Source organism: Rhipicephalus sanguineus, chromosome 8 (genome assembly GCF_013339695.2).
Source record: "Rhipicephalus sanguineus isolate Rsan-2018 chromosome 8, BIME_Rsan_1.4, whole genome shotgun sequence".
Lineage (NCBI taxonomy): Eukaryota > Metazoa > Arthropoda > Arachnida > Ixodida > Ixodidae > Rhipicephalus > Rhipicephalus sanguineus.
Genome location: NC_051183.1, coordinates 49841485 through 49858452, shown reverse-complemented (window position 1 = coordinate 49858452; position 16968 = coordinate 49841485). Strand labels below are relative to the sequence as shown.

Sequence of the window (16968 nt, the reverse complement as noted above, 5' to 3'; positions counted from 1 at the left end):
CCTAAGTGCTTAGTTTCCCAAAGAAATGATTCAAAAATCAAGTGCTAGCTATCTAAATTGATAAGAAAGTAAAAAAACATTTCATATGTACTCCTATGATACTGACGTCACGTCAGGTTAACGTCAACTGTGGCTCCAGTGTCGGCTCCGCTTTAATAACAGTCTAATAAACACTATATAAGCCTCCTATGACTCAGCAAGCTATATTCAAGCATTGCTGGACCACGGAGAAATACGCTAACGAAATACATTCTCATCGTTGTACCGTGGTGTGCACTTCATTTTGATAAAACTGACCTCTGTGCTCTAACGTGAAGGCTGAGCTTGTGTCAGACAATAATTGCCCTCTAAATTGCCCTCTAAACACCAGTATAGTCGACGTACGTGGTAAGCCCATGATGTGCACACAAATACTCCATGTACAAAAACATGACGATGTACCTCGTGACGCTGGTCTCGTACAAAAAAAGATGCAGCATAGACAAATACTCGCTGACTGCATCGCATGAAACCGATTCCCACAATACGTGGGATCTGCCGAATTTTTTAAACCACTAGCTAAAAAGCATGCTTTTTGATAAACAGCTGCGCACAATCTTAACATGATGATTTCACTGATATTTAAATTCGCAATCTATATTGCACTTCGTATTCACATGCGTTAGTTGTACTTACTCACTAAAATAATAGAAAATAGAGTTATTTCTTGGCGATTGTTCTGTAGCGTATTTTATTAGGTTCTTAAGCGTCTCAGTCGCATTTAGTGCTCCACCACCCATTTTAACAGCAAGGGTGTCGTTCTGTAACCAAAATAGGTAACATTCAACTAAATGAATGCCATTGATTAGCGCTGTGTCTACTTGTAAAAACAGATAGAGAGAAAGCAAGAAAAATTAGGAGAGTTACAAGTCACACGTTTTCTATGTGGCCATATGCAGTCCTAGTTACAACTATACACATTACTTCAAACAATGAAGCGAAGGCAATCCTAAACAAAAGTAGTTCTCCTATAAAATTACAGTGCTGGAAAAAGTACATGAGCGTGTCCACAGAAGCCACACCTTGCCGCTAGTAGGGACCTAAGCAACATGTATAATACGCTGGCAATGTCCTACCGTCAAGCTACCACGGTTACGGTCCTCCCACGCACTTTCTTTTATATTTGTGTATGTAGACATAGTTAAATGCACCGGGAGCCTTATCCAGCGTCACTAACGGCCACATTACTGGGTCGCGGTGATTTATTTGATATAATCTGTTATTTCGGACGTTTTGAAATATTTCGTTTGCTTATAATTGGTTATAGTCAGTTTGTACCTGGCTTTTACGTTCTCCTGATCGACGGTGGCAACGAACAGGAGCACGAAAGAAGTGCACACGAATGGCACGCGAACTTACAACTGGTTATTATTAGGATAGTACGAATAATGAAATTTAGAACCGAATCGAATACGCATACAAATCGAATAGTTTCGAATAGTAAGGCAACCATATTCAAGACAGGCCTTTAATTCTACAACTTTTTATTTCAAACAAATATTTACAAACGTTAACACAGTATCATTGCCGTTTCATTTAATCAACAAAAGATATCAGAATTGGGTATATATAAACTGCGGTAAGCTCGTATACAGTAGCGATTAGAGCCTTCGAGGCATAGGTTGCGAAACTCACTCGTGGTCCGACTCACTCAGACTCATATCGAGCTGTGAGTCTGAGTCTGAGTGAGCCCTAAGCGCAAGGTATACTTGAGTGAGTCTGAGCGAGCTCCACATGTTTTGCCGACCTACGCTTCGACGTATTTTTAAGCTGTGGGACGAATACATATCACATTTGGTGGAGGTTGCTGAGATCCCCAAACAGACCTGGAGCTCCGCTCTCGCAAGTTGGCCGAAAGACCACCGGACAACATGACTGACGCAGTCACTACCCAGCACCTCCACCAAATGTGATGAGGTTTATTGGAGTAATGAAGTTGCAACGAGGTCGCAACGAAAAAAGGACCGTACGGCAACGCAATGCAACGCTGACGGAGGCGGTACAGGCTCTCGTGCAATCAGAGCGCGGGTCGTCTTTTCGTCCTCTTTCACAGGCGCATACTCGTTCGTGCATCTGCTCCACTACAACAGCAGTAACTTCAGTATTCGAGGTTGTACCAAATACTAAGACCTGAAATTTTAATAATGTTTCATGAATGAGCATTATTGATCTCACCAAAATTAATAGTGAATTGAAGACACATTCGCTTTGGTGGCATTGGAGCTTAAAACAAAAATTTCTTCATCCGGTGATGAGTAAAGCTTCGGTAGTCCCGTAAAAGCTTGAACAGCATGCATCTTGGCAATTCACTAATTAATACAAGATAAATGATCCTTCGCTCTTCCTAGGTCTTGTTCTTTAGAGCTTTCCCATCGGTGCTAATTATTCAAAATGTACTCGAAGTATATTCAAAATATGGGACATGCAATATTTGATTCGAGCACCGAATCGAATATTCATTATCCGAAATTTTCGAATATTCGCACACAACTAGTTATTACAACACACTTGTTCTTCTGTACACTATTTGTATGTGCGCTTTTCTTGGCCAGATTTCTCGTTCTATAGGTATGGAGCGAGCGCAAAATGCAGCATGCACAACTATAAGGACCAGTTCGCCGCCTCCAAACATATGCGTTACTCGTTTCGTCGTAAGGCCTCCTAGTGTTGATTCATTGGAAAGCGCTGAAAATTAAGCTTCGTATTTAACAATAAACGACATCTTTAACAAAATAAACAGTTAGTTGGTAAAAGGCTCTGTACTGCATTTTTTAAGTCAGCGACAAGGTGTCTGAAATTCAGAGAGATATTAAAAAGCTTAAGCTAGATATGAAGAAGCTCAGGGGGAAATGTGCAGCTTCAGCAGGGAAACCAAAGACTGCTGGCTAGAACCGAAGAACTTGAGCAGTACCAGAGATTAAACAAAGTTGAGGTGAAGGGACAGCCTGATGGTTGTAGTGCAACTGCAGCTGAGGCTATTGGCTTGCAAATGGGCGAAACCATTGATGACTTGGATGTTGGTGTTTGCCACATGGCTGAAACATCGAACGATCGAGCAAAGAATCTTACTGTTTGCTTTACGCACCATTCCAAACGAAACGCTATTTTGGCTAAAGCCAGGAAGTTTCGACTGAATGCTCAGTACCTCGAGTACGAAGGCCAATCAACCCCCGTGTTTATAAACGAGCACCTAATGCGCAAAAACAAGCAGCTTCTTGGCGCTGCCATTTCGAATAAAAACATCGTTGACTGGAAACCTCTCTGGAGCAGCAATGGTACAGTGCTTGCGCATCGAGAGGATTGAACACCTGTTCTGCACTTCGCATCGATGACAGATGTAGATCGCATATCTGCATCAAGTCCGACTGCAGGGCTTGAGACATATTAGCTATATACATATGAACTGCTGATTGTGGTCGAACTTTGCGCATTTTCGGTCTGTAATGTCTGCTCTACAGTCCGGTAGAGCAGACATTACACTGAGCATTTCCCTGCGAACATTTCCCTACGAAGAAAACATCACAACGAGAGAAGATTCAGAAGCCCTGGGTCAGCCCTTCAATGCTTCATCGCACCATTGTTAAGGATCAGCTGTTTAAATCATTTATCAGAACTTTTTAACCTTTTAACTGTATCGCGATACAAAGGGTATAGAAATAAACTGAACAAGAATATCAGAGCTGCTAAAACTCAGTATTTTGCTGATATTTTCCAGCGTAGCAATGGCCGTCGTGGCGTTCTCTGACAGGAACTATTCACTTTTTAAATCCTGTTCGTAAAAGTGAAATACCTCATAAATGACTTTCAATGGAACTGAAACGTGCGGTGCTTCACTCGCGAATTCCTTCAACAACTCTATCCTTGTCCATTCCCAGTTCAGTGGTAGTATAGAAGCATTGAAATTTCTTTCACCGAGTAGTCATGACAGCGCTTTTCTTTCTCCTGTTGATAGCCAAGAAGTTGCCACCATATTTCGTATCCTTAAAAACAGCAGTTCATTGGGTATAGCCGACTTACAGATATTGCCTGACAAACATGTCATCGACCTGATTGAACCTCCGCTGACACCTGTTTTTAAACTTTGTCTTACGAAGTCCACTTTCCCAGTTCAAATTCAAGTATCTAGGGTCATCCTGGCTTTTAAAGAAGCTGATAAAAGAGAGAGAAATGGAAAGAATATAGGAAAGTTACGAAGGTTAACTAGAATACGTCCAGTTTGCTACCCTACACTTGGGGAGGGGAATGAGGGTGTATAAGAGAGAGAGAGAGAAAGAGACATAAAAAGAGACACATTTCACAGCCTACAGACAGTGCAGGATGTCACAGGCGTTGTTTAATGATGTTACCTTCAGGTATTGCTCATTATAAGCCGATATCTCTACTTCCTGTTTTTCCAAGGGGCTAGAAAAAACCCCTCGTTTTAACACCTATTTCCCGTTTAAGGGAGTGACCTAACCTTCTAACGCCATTCCAACATGGTTTCAAGAAAAAAACGTCGACTGGAAATACGGTGCTTAATCAGAAAGAATTCATTCTTCGAAACTTTGAACAAAAACGTATATTATTAGTCCTCTTTCTTCACTTTAAGACAATTTTCTACAGCTTGTTCCCGTTCCCCATGCCCCGAATCGACGAAATAATTGACGAGACGGGAGGATGCAAGTGGTTCTCCAGGATTGATTTATGTAAGGGTTACTGGCAGGTACCACTGAAAGAAGAAAACCAAGATGTTCACCGCTTTTGGTCACGCCTTTCGACGTCTACGAGTACAACCGGCTTCCATTTGGGTGGAAAAATTCTGGCGCATGGTTCCAGAAAATGATGAACATGGTGCTCAAAGATTTTCTTGGAAAATTCTGCAACGTGTATGCTGACGATACACTGGTCTATTCAAGATCAAGAGAAAGACCACATTGCCCACCTGCCAATGGTTCTAGGAGCGCTAAGTAAAGCACAACTTAAAATCAACGTTAAGAAGAGCGAATTTTTTTGTCAGACGGTTGTGTTCTTAGGCAGGTCGTTTGACGGAAAGACTAAAAGCACCAAGGAAGAGAGCATTCAGCGGATAAAAACACTAGTCAAGCCATTCGATTTGCACTCTCTTCGCGTCTTCTTGGGCCTTGCCGGACACTTCCGGGGGTTTATAAAGGATTATGCCACAGACTAAGTGTTTGACAGCCCTTACGCAAAAGGACACCCCGTTCGTGTGGTCGGAATATTGCGAGCGTTGCTACAACGAACTCGTCGAAATTATTTCGGCAGATCCTGTACTTACGCTGCCGGATTTTAACTTGCCGTTTGAGTTGTGCACAGATGCCTCTCATTATGGTACTGGAGCCGTCCTTTATCAAAGAGACACCAATAAGCCCGTCGCACAAATGCTACAAGTGATTGGATATTTCTCCTATACCTTGACGAAGGCTCAAGTAAATTATTCTACCACAGAAAAAGAAGCCTTGGTAGTTGTTATGGCACTCAAATATTTTAGGAGCTATCTTGAGGGAAGAAACTTTATACTATACACAGATAACCAAGCATTGACTTATATATTGCAATTGACACAACCAAAAGGCCGGCTTGCCAGATGGGTCAGTGAGATTCAGCAGTACACGTTTGAAGTGGCCCATCGCCCAGGACAAAAGCACCAGGACGCAGACGCTCTATCAAGACTCCATGTACCCAGGGACAATAATCTTGAAGAAGTCAACCTAATCAAATTGTGGGAAGGCTCCGAAGACCTCAAGATAGAAGATGGCAAGGTACTTGTGCCCGAAACGGCAGTACCTACAATACTGCGACTATACCATGACAGCCCCGAGTCTGGAGGTCACGATGGGTTCAAAAGAACGTACAGAAAATTAACCCAAAAATTTACTTGGAAGGGCATGAAGGACGACGTGGCTAAATATGTAAAGACATGCCACAACTGTCAAATTTGCAAAGCAAAGTTTAAGCCACGTGGAAACAAAATGGTAACTCCACAGTATTCTGACACACCATTTGAAATACTGCACCTTGATTTTGCAGAACTGAAAAAGAGGGGTGAGGGTGTCAAGAAGACCCAAGCTTTTCTAGTCGCAGTGGACGAATGCACGCGGTTTGTGGCTGCGAAAGCTGGAAGGGAGGATGTGAACTGCGTCATCTCTTTTCTAGAAAAGGACATGTTCTGCAACGTCAAGGTTATTGTTGCAGACAACGGACCGGCGTTCCGAAGCGAGAAACTTCAGCATTGGGCTACCGCAAGAGGTATCGAGCTGCGTTTTCCTGCACCATACCACCCGGAAGCGAACTCTCTAGCTGAGAGAATTATTCGAGATGTGAAGATGTTCATAGCCCTGTACCCCAACTTCAAAGGCGGGTGGAAGTGCGCGTCGGAAGCTGCTGTCAACCATCATAACCGGTCGCACAATGCTGCCTTAGGATGTAGCCCCTATTTCGCCGTTTTCAAGAAACCACCTTGGCTTCCTGCGGACAAAGAACTGTGTATATTTGAGAAAATCACGCTGAAGGAAAAGCCTTTGGATGTGCAACAGAAAGAGAAAAAAAACATGGATGATCCCTCCGTCATAGGAATCGGTATAACACGAAAGTGAAACGTGTCTTCACAGAAGTAGTGCTTATTGTGTAGTGATATATGAGAGCTTGTACAATGTTTATTCGTATTTGGCAGCTCTAGCACCGTTTGACGTGGATGCACCCATTTTGACAGCATGTCTCTATCGCGACGACTAACGCCCATGATCATTATTAAACCCTCGTGGTAGCTGACGGTGTGAACATATATTTCGACACAGCGAATCGTGAATCCCGCGTGAGGATGATATCAACAAGCTCATAATCAACACTGGTACCCGGTATGCGCTTCTTCAAAGCGTCTTCAATTAAGGAGAGAAACGGCAGGGTGGGCGCTTTCTAGTAATGGGTAGCCGACGCCTGTGCTCATGCATACATAACACACACTGCGCTTCAGGAGGTAGAGGTTCGTAGCCTGAGCCGCAAACGCGTGCGTCCCGCTGGCCTCTGTCTCGCAGGCGCGGCACTCGCTCCACCAAGGCACGACATTCGCCCGTCGAAATCGCGTCCTTTCTGCAACGCATATTGCAGCAGTTTTGTTAGTCGGTGCTCTCGCAATTGAAGCAGTCGGCCGCGGAGAAATCCCGTTGGTGCACGTGGAAACTGCACTACTCCGATGAGCCGACGCACGCTAACACGAAGCCAAAGGCAAAGAACATAACTGCGTCAAGGGCGCCTCGGCGACGCCAGCGCGGCCAGTCTACCTCACTGGTATCGAGACGCTTTAACCATTACCTCCGATATCGCGTGCAATCTCGGAGTAAGCGCTAGTAAGTGTCGATCGTGAAGCATTACTTCTTTTCACATCTCACAGACGGCAGCTCCGCCCGCCGCGAAAGAGAATGTGTGAAAGATATAAGGCGCGTTCGCGCCGTGTCTAGCATCTCCCGAGTTAGCTTACTCGGTAGGGTATCGGGCGCTTGCCGTCGCGGCCGCAACGTCGTGGGTTCGATTCCCAGCGGGATATCTTTTTCTTGGTTTTTTTCTTTCTCACCTGTTGGCGTCCATTTTATCAACGTCATATCCGTGACGGATGTACTTGGTGGACCCCGGCATAAAACACTTTCGTGTTAATATAGGAAAACGATGAAGGCGAACTTTGACAAACGTCACCAGTCAGCCATGCCCAAAACTGAACCTGGAGACATGGTAGAAAGGGTCTGGAAAGGGTCCATTTGTAGGTCCTTACCTGGTCGTGAAAACAGCGAGGCAACAAGGAATTCTCAAGACTATATGTTATCAAGGACCACGAAGCAAAGTTGAAGAGGCGTCGGTTGGGAATACACTGCTGTACCATCCACGGAGGGATGAGAATAAAAGCCCGGGAGGATGTAGGGATCCTGCGGCTGAAGAACCGACGGAGAAGAGAAGAGGAAGATGAAGTCTGCAATGGCTGAAAACTGTGTCTATTAAGCAGTGAACGTTCCTTTCTCCTGTTGGAACTTCATAAATAATAGAATAGTTCATGGCAAGCTTTAAATCTGCGGGATTCAAGGACGTGCTGTTGAATTCGTTAATTCGTATTTGTCGCATCGACGTCAGTACCTAACGTTAATGAGCCCTCGTCACAAAAGCAGGGTCTTGCGTCAGGAATGCCGCAGTAAAGCTTACTGGGGCCTTTCATCTTTAATTTATATGTTAACCACATCGTCAATATTCATGATAATTCATTTTATGGTATGTACGCCGGTGGCACAAGTTTATGACGCCAGCGATGGCACCAGTATATTTGTTATATATGCCGATGACACCAGTGTATGCTGACGAATTGATAACAAAGGCTAACGTAATGCTTGTCACACAGCAGCGTTCGTCGCAACTAAATGCACTAGAAATTATTGCGGCCAAACCGAAAGCGATCATATTGCTCCCTAAGGGTAAAACTGTATTACGCTGTGAATCCTTGACTTATAGCTCCAAAAACATGAAAATTGGGCCAGCACTTAAAGCTCTTAGAGTTTGGTTAACATAACAGTTGCCGTGGAATGCTCCTGTCATTGACGTATGTTTAGCTGTCTCGCATTTTATTCGTCTCCTATACCACGATAATTACGGTCTTCCTACTAACATTAAATTGTTGCTTTTCACATCTTTGTTTATGTCTCAAGTGAATTACGGCCAACTTGTATGGAGCACTGGCACGCACATAGCCTTAAAAAAGCTCTACGTTCTTCGAAGGAAAGATTTATGCATCATTTACAACTCAACCAGAGATCACAGCTCGGCACTGCTCTTTCAAACTGCCGATTTTTCAAAGGTTTTTAATACTAATATCTTATGCTTAGTTCTTAGGTGTAAATACGAAGTAAAGAACAATGTATCAATGCTTACAGATATCGCATATTTAGCCGTATATTCTTGTGAGCATCCCTTACGTCTCAAGAAAAAATTTGAAACGAAAGCACCACGCACAAATTACGGGGCCCAGATGTTGAGAATAACTCATGTGCAAAGATAATGTATGCTCTCTCCCTGCTTATGCCTATGTGCGCTTATTTATGTATGCTGCCACTGCATACTGCTGAACTGGAATAGGCTGGGAAGCTCACTCAAGCTCACAAGACCTTTTTCTTCCGATGCGGTCCGCTCCCTGAAGTGGTAAATAAAATGATTGATGATTTATTGATTGGTATACGCACCTGTCCTGCGCTTTTCACTTCAAACGTTACCATTACACCTTTGTTGTGAAAATGCTGCTGAACCTGGAAAAACACAACCTTATCATATGACGCTCTTCCCAATGCAACAAGCAATGTCAGTTTCTTCGGCCTTATTCAATAATAGAAGATAAGTGGCAATGTCGTTGTCAGTTTAATTGTAGAGGTAATAAAACTCACAATATGATGTGCTAGGACGGCGGGTTATGTGAATTACAGCTATATCAGAGCAACTTTCTAATAGCTTGATTGAAAGTCAGATGTTATTGTTGCAGTTCTTTACACTGCGAGCGATTTTCTTTTAAGAGCGGAGCTCTTAAAGCTGTTCGTTGCGGCAGGTAGTGCGAACAGAAACTATTATCATCCTGAATCAGCACGCGCTCTCTTCGTCCTCTTCTTCCTCTCGGTCCTCTTCATCTTCGGCTTCGCTCCCAAAACACCTACGCCGATTTCTCTGGCGTGGCCTGTAATAAACCTGATGGGCGAGAGGAGAAAACGCGTCCAGAGAGAAAAGAGAAAAGAAAGAAAAGAAAGGAAGAAAGAGAGAAAGAAAGAAGGAAAGAAAGAAAGAGAGAAAGAAAAGAAAGAAAGAAAGAGAGAAAAAAAGAAAGAAAGAAAGAAAGAAAGAAAGAAAGAAAGAAAGAAAGAAAGAAAGAAAGAAAGAAAGAAAGAAAGAAAGAAAGAAAGAAAGAAAGAAAGAAAGAAAGAAAGAAAGAAAGAAAGCCTATGGCGGAGATCAATCCGGTGCGAGGCGTGACCACCATTACTGCGCATGCGCAAACCTCTCCACTCCCCCTCTCCGCTACCCCTCTCCACTCCCCCTCCTCGTTCAGATAAAAGGCTCGCGTAAGGTCGTACACACGCTCAGTCACTGCGCCGGCTGCGCCGGTGTCATGAGTTCCAACGTCAGCGTCGGCGCCAGTTGCAGTAATACCTTAACGTATGCCGAGATCACGGAGCAGCGGGTGGAGCAGCGAAAGGCTCGACACGCCGAAGCGCAACGTAAACGTCGGCAAGCGGACCCCGAGCTCCGGGCTAGGGAAGCTCAGCGCAAACGGCAACGTCTGCAGGAAACTCCTACGGATGAAACGCGGGCACGCCGAAACGCTGCTTCTCATCGCCTCATGGTTCCCTTTAGCGGGAGATGGTATAATTTTCTTTTTTATCTTGGTACGCTGACAGAATACAGAATAGCCTTGTATAGTATCGTGTAGCAAGGGGGTAGAAAAGGGAATGACGGTGAGGAGATGAGATGTGAGGGTGAGAAGGAGGGAAAAGAGGCGCGGAAAGAGAAAAGCCAGAGAGAAATAGAGAGAAAGAAATGCAGAAAGACAAAAACAAAGTAAGAGAAAGACTGAAAGAAATATAGGAAAAAGATGGCTTTTAAGGGTTCGTTTTTCTTTGTTAAGCACAATATTAATGAGCACTAACAGACAATAATGCCAACGAAAGTATAGGGGAAGTTGTTTGTAGTAATTGGGACATAAATGTGAAGAAAGTAAATTGGACGAAAAGATAACTTGCGCCGGCAGGGCAGGAAATATAGAGAGATGAAAAAGATAGAAAGAAACAGAAAGCAAGCTATAACTAGAGAGAGAGAGAGTGAGACAAAAATAAGAAAGAAAGAGCAAGAAAGATATCAAGAGAACGAAATAGAACGAAACAGAGGCAAAAAGAGATAGAAAGAACAAATAGATGAGCGAAAAACAAAGGAACAGATGAACAAACGGAAAAATAAAAAGAAACAAAAAAGGCCGCCCAGCTCCGCTCTTCCTTCAGGCTTGCAACCTCCAGTGCGAAGCAGCCCTAATTGTTTTTGTTCTGCAGTAAAACCTCGTTATAACGATTCCTGATATAGCGAGATATCGATTATAGCGAAATAAGTACGAACTTTGCTTAGGTACGATTAATATCAGTGACATTTCTTCTTTATGCCGAAACCGAAAACACGAAAGCTGCCGCGCTATCGGTGCAACGAAGAAATATTTGTTGCGTGCTAGCTTCGAAACTCGGAATTAAGCATAGAAAACGAGGCAATTATCCGGAGACAATTCAGAACCACATTTTTAAATGCTGGTTAAAAATTGGTTAAAAGTGTGCTTAAAAATTTTCGAAAGTCTAGAGGGGAAAACCGCATTTGACTTTATGCGTCACCCAAAACTTATAAACATAGAGGAAAAACTTTAGATGCTCATATCACAAGGACGATCACATCCTTCTTCAAATAAATGTGAATACACGCCTGTTTTGTCAAATCAATTCAGTTTTGTAGTAATTTCATCTTCTCATTTTCCAGTCTAGTTTGAAATGGCAGAAGAATACAGGTAAGGATTGCCCCGTTTATATGGGTGTGAAGCCAAGAATTGTGTTTTTGTGTGTCGGATTCTTTCGCGATCCAGATTGAAGATAATATGGGATATATCGTACTTAGTTAGGAAGGCCATGGTGCTTCGTTATAATGAGGTTCGATTCTATATAAATATGATAAATGCTTGCTTTAGCTGGAATCCCACATGTTGAAGTAAATTTTCTTGAACTATAACAATTTTTTTGTTTTTCACTTTGTATGAATGGCCAAACAATCAAAAATATGTCGCAAAAATCATAAATCTATGATACTTTGAGAGTTACATTGTGTTTTCCAAGTTATATCCTTGAATTTGGTAAGCGAAACTGGATTGCATTGGTTGTGAAAGTGAGTATTTCTCTGCATGTAAATAATATTCAGTGTACTTTTTATTCACAGTTTACTGTAACATTCACGGTCATTTTTGTACTTAGTTATACATTTGTAATTATCTAAAAATCTCCAGAAACAATCGCGAGGTGAACGCCCAACGCTCAAAGGATTCTGATTTTCTCAGAATAACATTTTGCTCCACTTCATGCTACGCAAACTTTGATAAGCTTTTCTGATTGAATATTTTGAAATTAAATTAGGCACACTCGCTACTCATATACAGATCTGTGAAGTGAACTAAGATTAAAACCGATGCGGCTTTTTTTATATCCCAGCTAATTTTGAACCTAAATTTGATACCAATGAACAATTTTTCACACTTCGCATATTCTTTTAAACATCCTCAGTATTTATTTCAATATATTTATCTTAGTTCAATCCATAGCTCCCACACTAACCTTCATAGATGCCTAAGCTTTGCTCAGTTCAATCAATCAATAGCTACGTATCATTTCTGTCATAACTGGTATTTTTTGCACTTATATAGCTGAGCAAGTTAAATGAGATTCCCGCTCAGGTAACACATTATTTCAGTGTGTGTGTTTGTGTGTGTGTGTGTGTGTGTGTGTGTGTGTGTGTGTGTGTGTGTGTGTGTGTGTGTGTGTGTGTGTGTGTGTGTGTGTGTGTTGTGTGTGTGTGTGTGGTGTGTGTGTGTGTGTGTGTGTGTGTGGTGTGTGTGTGTGTGTGTGTGTGTGTGTGCGTGTGTGTGTGTGTGTGTGTGTGTGTCGCCTACCTGATTGCATTTGTTCAGATATTCTTCTATTTAGGATAAGTGCCAGTTGGGCATGTTGGTAAAGGTTCATGATGAAACGAGCGCAATATGCACAAAGACTTGGAAAAATCATCCCGGTTCTGTGTTCTCTCTAAGTCTTCGTGAATATTGCGCTTGTTTTGTCATGAATATTTTTATATGTTCTAGCTACTATCGACAGTGCTACATTAAGATATGAGAGTAATGATATTGACAAATTAATTAGTGGTCAACTCTACACGTGGATAGCAGAAGCAATTAAAAAGTGTAGGCGAACGTGAGCCAAGCGATCTCAGTGGTTTAAAGAATCCATCGCCGAAAATCGTAAGCTCTATAAGTAGACAATGAGTCGGTGTTTGCAGCCAGTATGCATGGTCTCCGTTTGTCTTGGTACTTTTTGTTTGCTATGAAAGTTAACAGAGATTACCTGGTCAAGCTTATGTTCTTAAAAGCTGAATCCACGCGCTCATAATAACAAATGAAGGTAACGGCAGTATCGCCAACTTGCCTTTTTGTAGCGTGCACAACCGTCGTGAGCGGTTCAACAAGCTATGTCTGGACAGGTATGGCTACTGCTTGAGTGAAATCATAATTCTCGAATTGTGCTTACAACAGATCGGTCGTTGCGGTTAGCAGCGCTTTTTCTCTACGTTCTCATCAATCGAAACATTTGTGTTAGCAACATGGCTGTTGCAATGTGTATTCCTAGGCTTTCGTAGAAGTTTAGTGTTCTTGAACAAAACCAACTGTATGACAGTATATTTGATAAACAACGCCTTATTACTAAAATCGTTCCCTTTATAATGGCTAATTCGCCTTTAATTCATATTCAATGAATTCAATGCCAAAGAGCAAGATGTAGTCTGTATTAACGCTTTCATCATCATGCTCATTCTTATCATCATCTCGCGGGTTCGATCCTGGCCGCGGCGGCCGCATTTTGATGGAGGCGAAATTCTAGACGCCCGTGTACTGTGCGGCGTCAGTGCACGTTAAAGAGCACCAGATGGTCAAAATTTCCGGAGCCCTCCACTGCGGCGTGCCTCATAATCATATCGTGGTTTTGCCATATAAAACCCATATAATATTATTAATATCCTTATCATCATCTGCCTATTTCTATCTACAGCAGAACGAAAATCTTTCAGAATGATCTCTGAGGTGCCTATCACACACAGCTGATTCCAATTTATGCCAGAAAATTTTATAATTGGATCTTCCCACCAAAAATTCTGTCCTTTTTTTCTCTTTTAGCGCACTGTTAAAGAAGAGAGAGGACAGAAGAACGATACGGACATACCGCTAACTTCCAACGTATGATTTATTTCAGTAGTCGTCACACCAATGAATAAGCTGAAAAAGAGCGCACGCAGGCGCATTTCTAAAGAGCAACAAAGAATGAAAACAGAAGGATTTACAAACACGGGTGCATCTTGGCTTACAGATTGTTGGCAATAGATTTGAGAGAACATGTCAGTTTGCGAGATGATAAGGTCTGAAGGTTTGTCATCGCCGTCGGGTAACTGTCCGCGTTTTGCTAAGGAAGTCAGTTTCTTTCCTTGTTACTTCAATTGATGGCGTGATAACACATGTATCGCCCAAGCTATTTTCAGTCTATTTACTAGATGCGAAGTATCTTAAGGCGGAGCTCAATCCGGTGGCGGTGGTGGTGGTGGTGGTGTGCGGCGTGACCACCCTTACTGCGCATGCGCATACCCTCTCCACACACCTCCTCTCCACTCACCCTCTCCACTTTCCCTCTACCCTTCCCCTCTCCACTTCCCTCTCCCCTTCCCCTCTTCCCTTTCTTTCTCCCCTTCCCCTCTCCACTTTCCTTCTCCATTTTCCCTCTCCCCTCCCCCTTTCCACTCTTCCTCTGAAACGCGGGCTAGACATGCCGAAATTCTCTCCTGCGCAACACCGCGATGAGCTCGAGCGCATGCGCGTCCCCTCCCCTTCTCTCTCCTCTTCTACGCTGCAACCCTCTCGCCCGCCTGTCGACCGCGTTCCCCGCTCGCCCTGTGAGAATTAACGGCCAGGCTAGATGGAAGATACGACGCGCGTAGCGTCTCATCGCGTTCCACGACGCGAGGTCGGTAGCATGCCCAACGAACGCCAACGGAACGCGATCGTGCAAGTGCTCCGGCTTCGCATCGCCTCATGGTCCCCTTTAGCGGGAGATGGTGTAATTTTAATGTGATGCCTACTGAAATAAATCGAATGTTGGAGGTTATCGGCGTGTCCGTGTCGTTATTCTGTCTTCTGTTTGTTTTACAGACCGATAAAATAGCAAATTGAATTACCAACCTGCCCAAGCCTACGCTCTGTCAAGTTACATTTCTGTCCGTCACTGCCTTTCGCAGTCCGCGCCACCGTGCCGCACCACAAAACTTCCCTAGTCGCCCATCTTGACAGAATGCTATGGCTCTGAATTTTTTTTCGTCATTTGAGCTATAATAATAACTACTCCTGTCTTTTTATTGGCGCAATTGTCTCTTAATGTGGCGCTTATCATTTTCCTATTCAAACTGCCATAAAACGCTCTCTAACGCCACCGTCACGTCATCACCTGCCGTCAACTGCAGCGTTTTACGATTTGTCCACTTATCCAGTACTTTAAATCTGCAATCATAACTCAATTAGGCTAGTGCAAAATATAAGTAAATGGGAATGATTTGTTCTTCCAGCGGTGAACATAAAACAATCATGAATATGAGACGACCACGCCTATCTACCATGGTTTTGAATCCGTCCGATAAAAATTCTCATCATGCACCGAGAAAAATGTCACAGTTTCAATCACCAATTGGAAAAGCATCGTAAAGTTTTTCATTGCAGGGTCATTTTTCTCTTGATTATCATTTCTTTGGGAGAGACCCTGTGAATTTACTGTTGAGTCATAAAGTACATATGCTTCTACGTTGACACCTTCGCCGACTCGTAGCATTGACCATTTATTGTCTGCAAGAATAAAAGCATTAAAAAACGATTAGCAATTGTCCTTCTGCCACAGTTCCGTTTTCATTCTTTCTAGCATCGATTTCTCCTATAAAACCTTTTACCTAGCCATTTTGACATTTCTACATTGGTTCAGGTGCGCTGTTAGAAAAAGGAAATTGGGCATGAATCAGTGCCATTAAGAATGAAAGTGCGTTTTTTTTTTTTTTAGCCCGGCGTCTGTATTGTGATCCACGTAAGCGAAGTACAATACCGCTTGTCTTATACTGCGAAGCATTTCAAGACCCATAGTCGGTCAAAATTCATGAAGGAGTCATACAATGCGGCGTTTTTTGACGACTAAGCGTTGCATTTTCCCGTTGAATAAGTGCGTAAGGAGTATTAAGGCTGACTCGACAACAAAACTCTCCCTTCGTCGGCCCCTCTTTCACGTAAGACGATCGTCGTGATAATAAGTAAACCTACGAAGCAAAACAAAATTCATGGCGGTGCTGGGCTTTCAACCAAGCCCCCATCGCTCCGAAGGCGAGAGTTCTAAGTACTTGGCTACAGGCAAATGCTCGCAGAATGTAAATATATATGAAGCATAAAAATTTGTTAAACCCGCGGAGCAGAAAAATACAAAAAATAATCCTTTGTGCGAAGGCTTTGTTGAATTTCGGCGAAGTGAAACAAAAGCCGTCTACAGCACAAGATGTAAGCCGACAGGGGGGGGGGGGGGGGGGAGCCGTACACATCAGGAAAATTCAAACTTTGCGAAATTTAGATCTCAAACACGCGTTTTCCTGTTGCGGAATGCGTGTACCATGGAGCCATTCCAGACCCTGACGAGTTCTAGAAGGAAGATGAAAGGCGCCATCTCGATACAACCCGACAACAACGTTCTAGAGAAGAATACAACGCACAATAAAGCTCCGAGCTTGTGCGTCGTTTACGCAACCCCCAAAGAAGATTCTACGTGGATTTCTCATATGTCATTCAACCATCCATATTCAGGAGCACTTCCCTTTGGGAAATAGGAGAAAGCGAAGCGGCGTGGGCATGCCAGATCTACTGTTTTTTTCTTTTCTTTCCTTCTCTTTCTTTGTTTTTTTTTTTTGTTTTCTTGCTTTCATATTACAAAATGATGCCTTTTAACGTAACTTTCAGTTTTACTATAGATAGTAGCTGTCCCCGGAACGTTGTTTTCGGGCTGAATCGGCATGGCGTCTTTCATATTTTTTTCAGCGTTCGATAGTCTGTACAATTGT

At 43.0% G+C, this 16968-nt stretch overlaps 1 protein-coding gene across 1 annotated transcript in view; it reads right to left on the bottom strand.

Moving 5' to 3' along the window:
- Positions 1-16968, bottom strand: part of LOC119402724 (uncharacterized) — a 40925-nt gene that overhangs the window by 12425 nt on the left and 11532 nt on the right. Inside the window, exons 2-4 of the mRNA XM_037669817.2 lie at positions 15564-15721; positions 9252-9314; positions 676-800 (exon numbers count right to left, since the gene is read on the bottom strand). Coding sequence (XP_037525745.1) covers positions 676-800; positions 9252-9314; positions 15564-15707 — 332 coding nt within the window. The 5' untranslated portion in view covers positions 15708-15721. The remainder of the gene's footprint in view (positions 1-675; positions 801-9251; positions 9315-15563; positions 15722-16968) is intronic.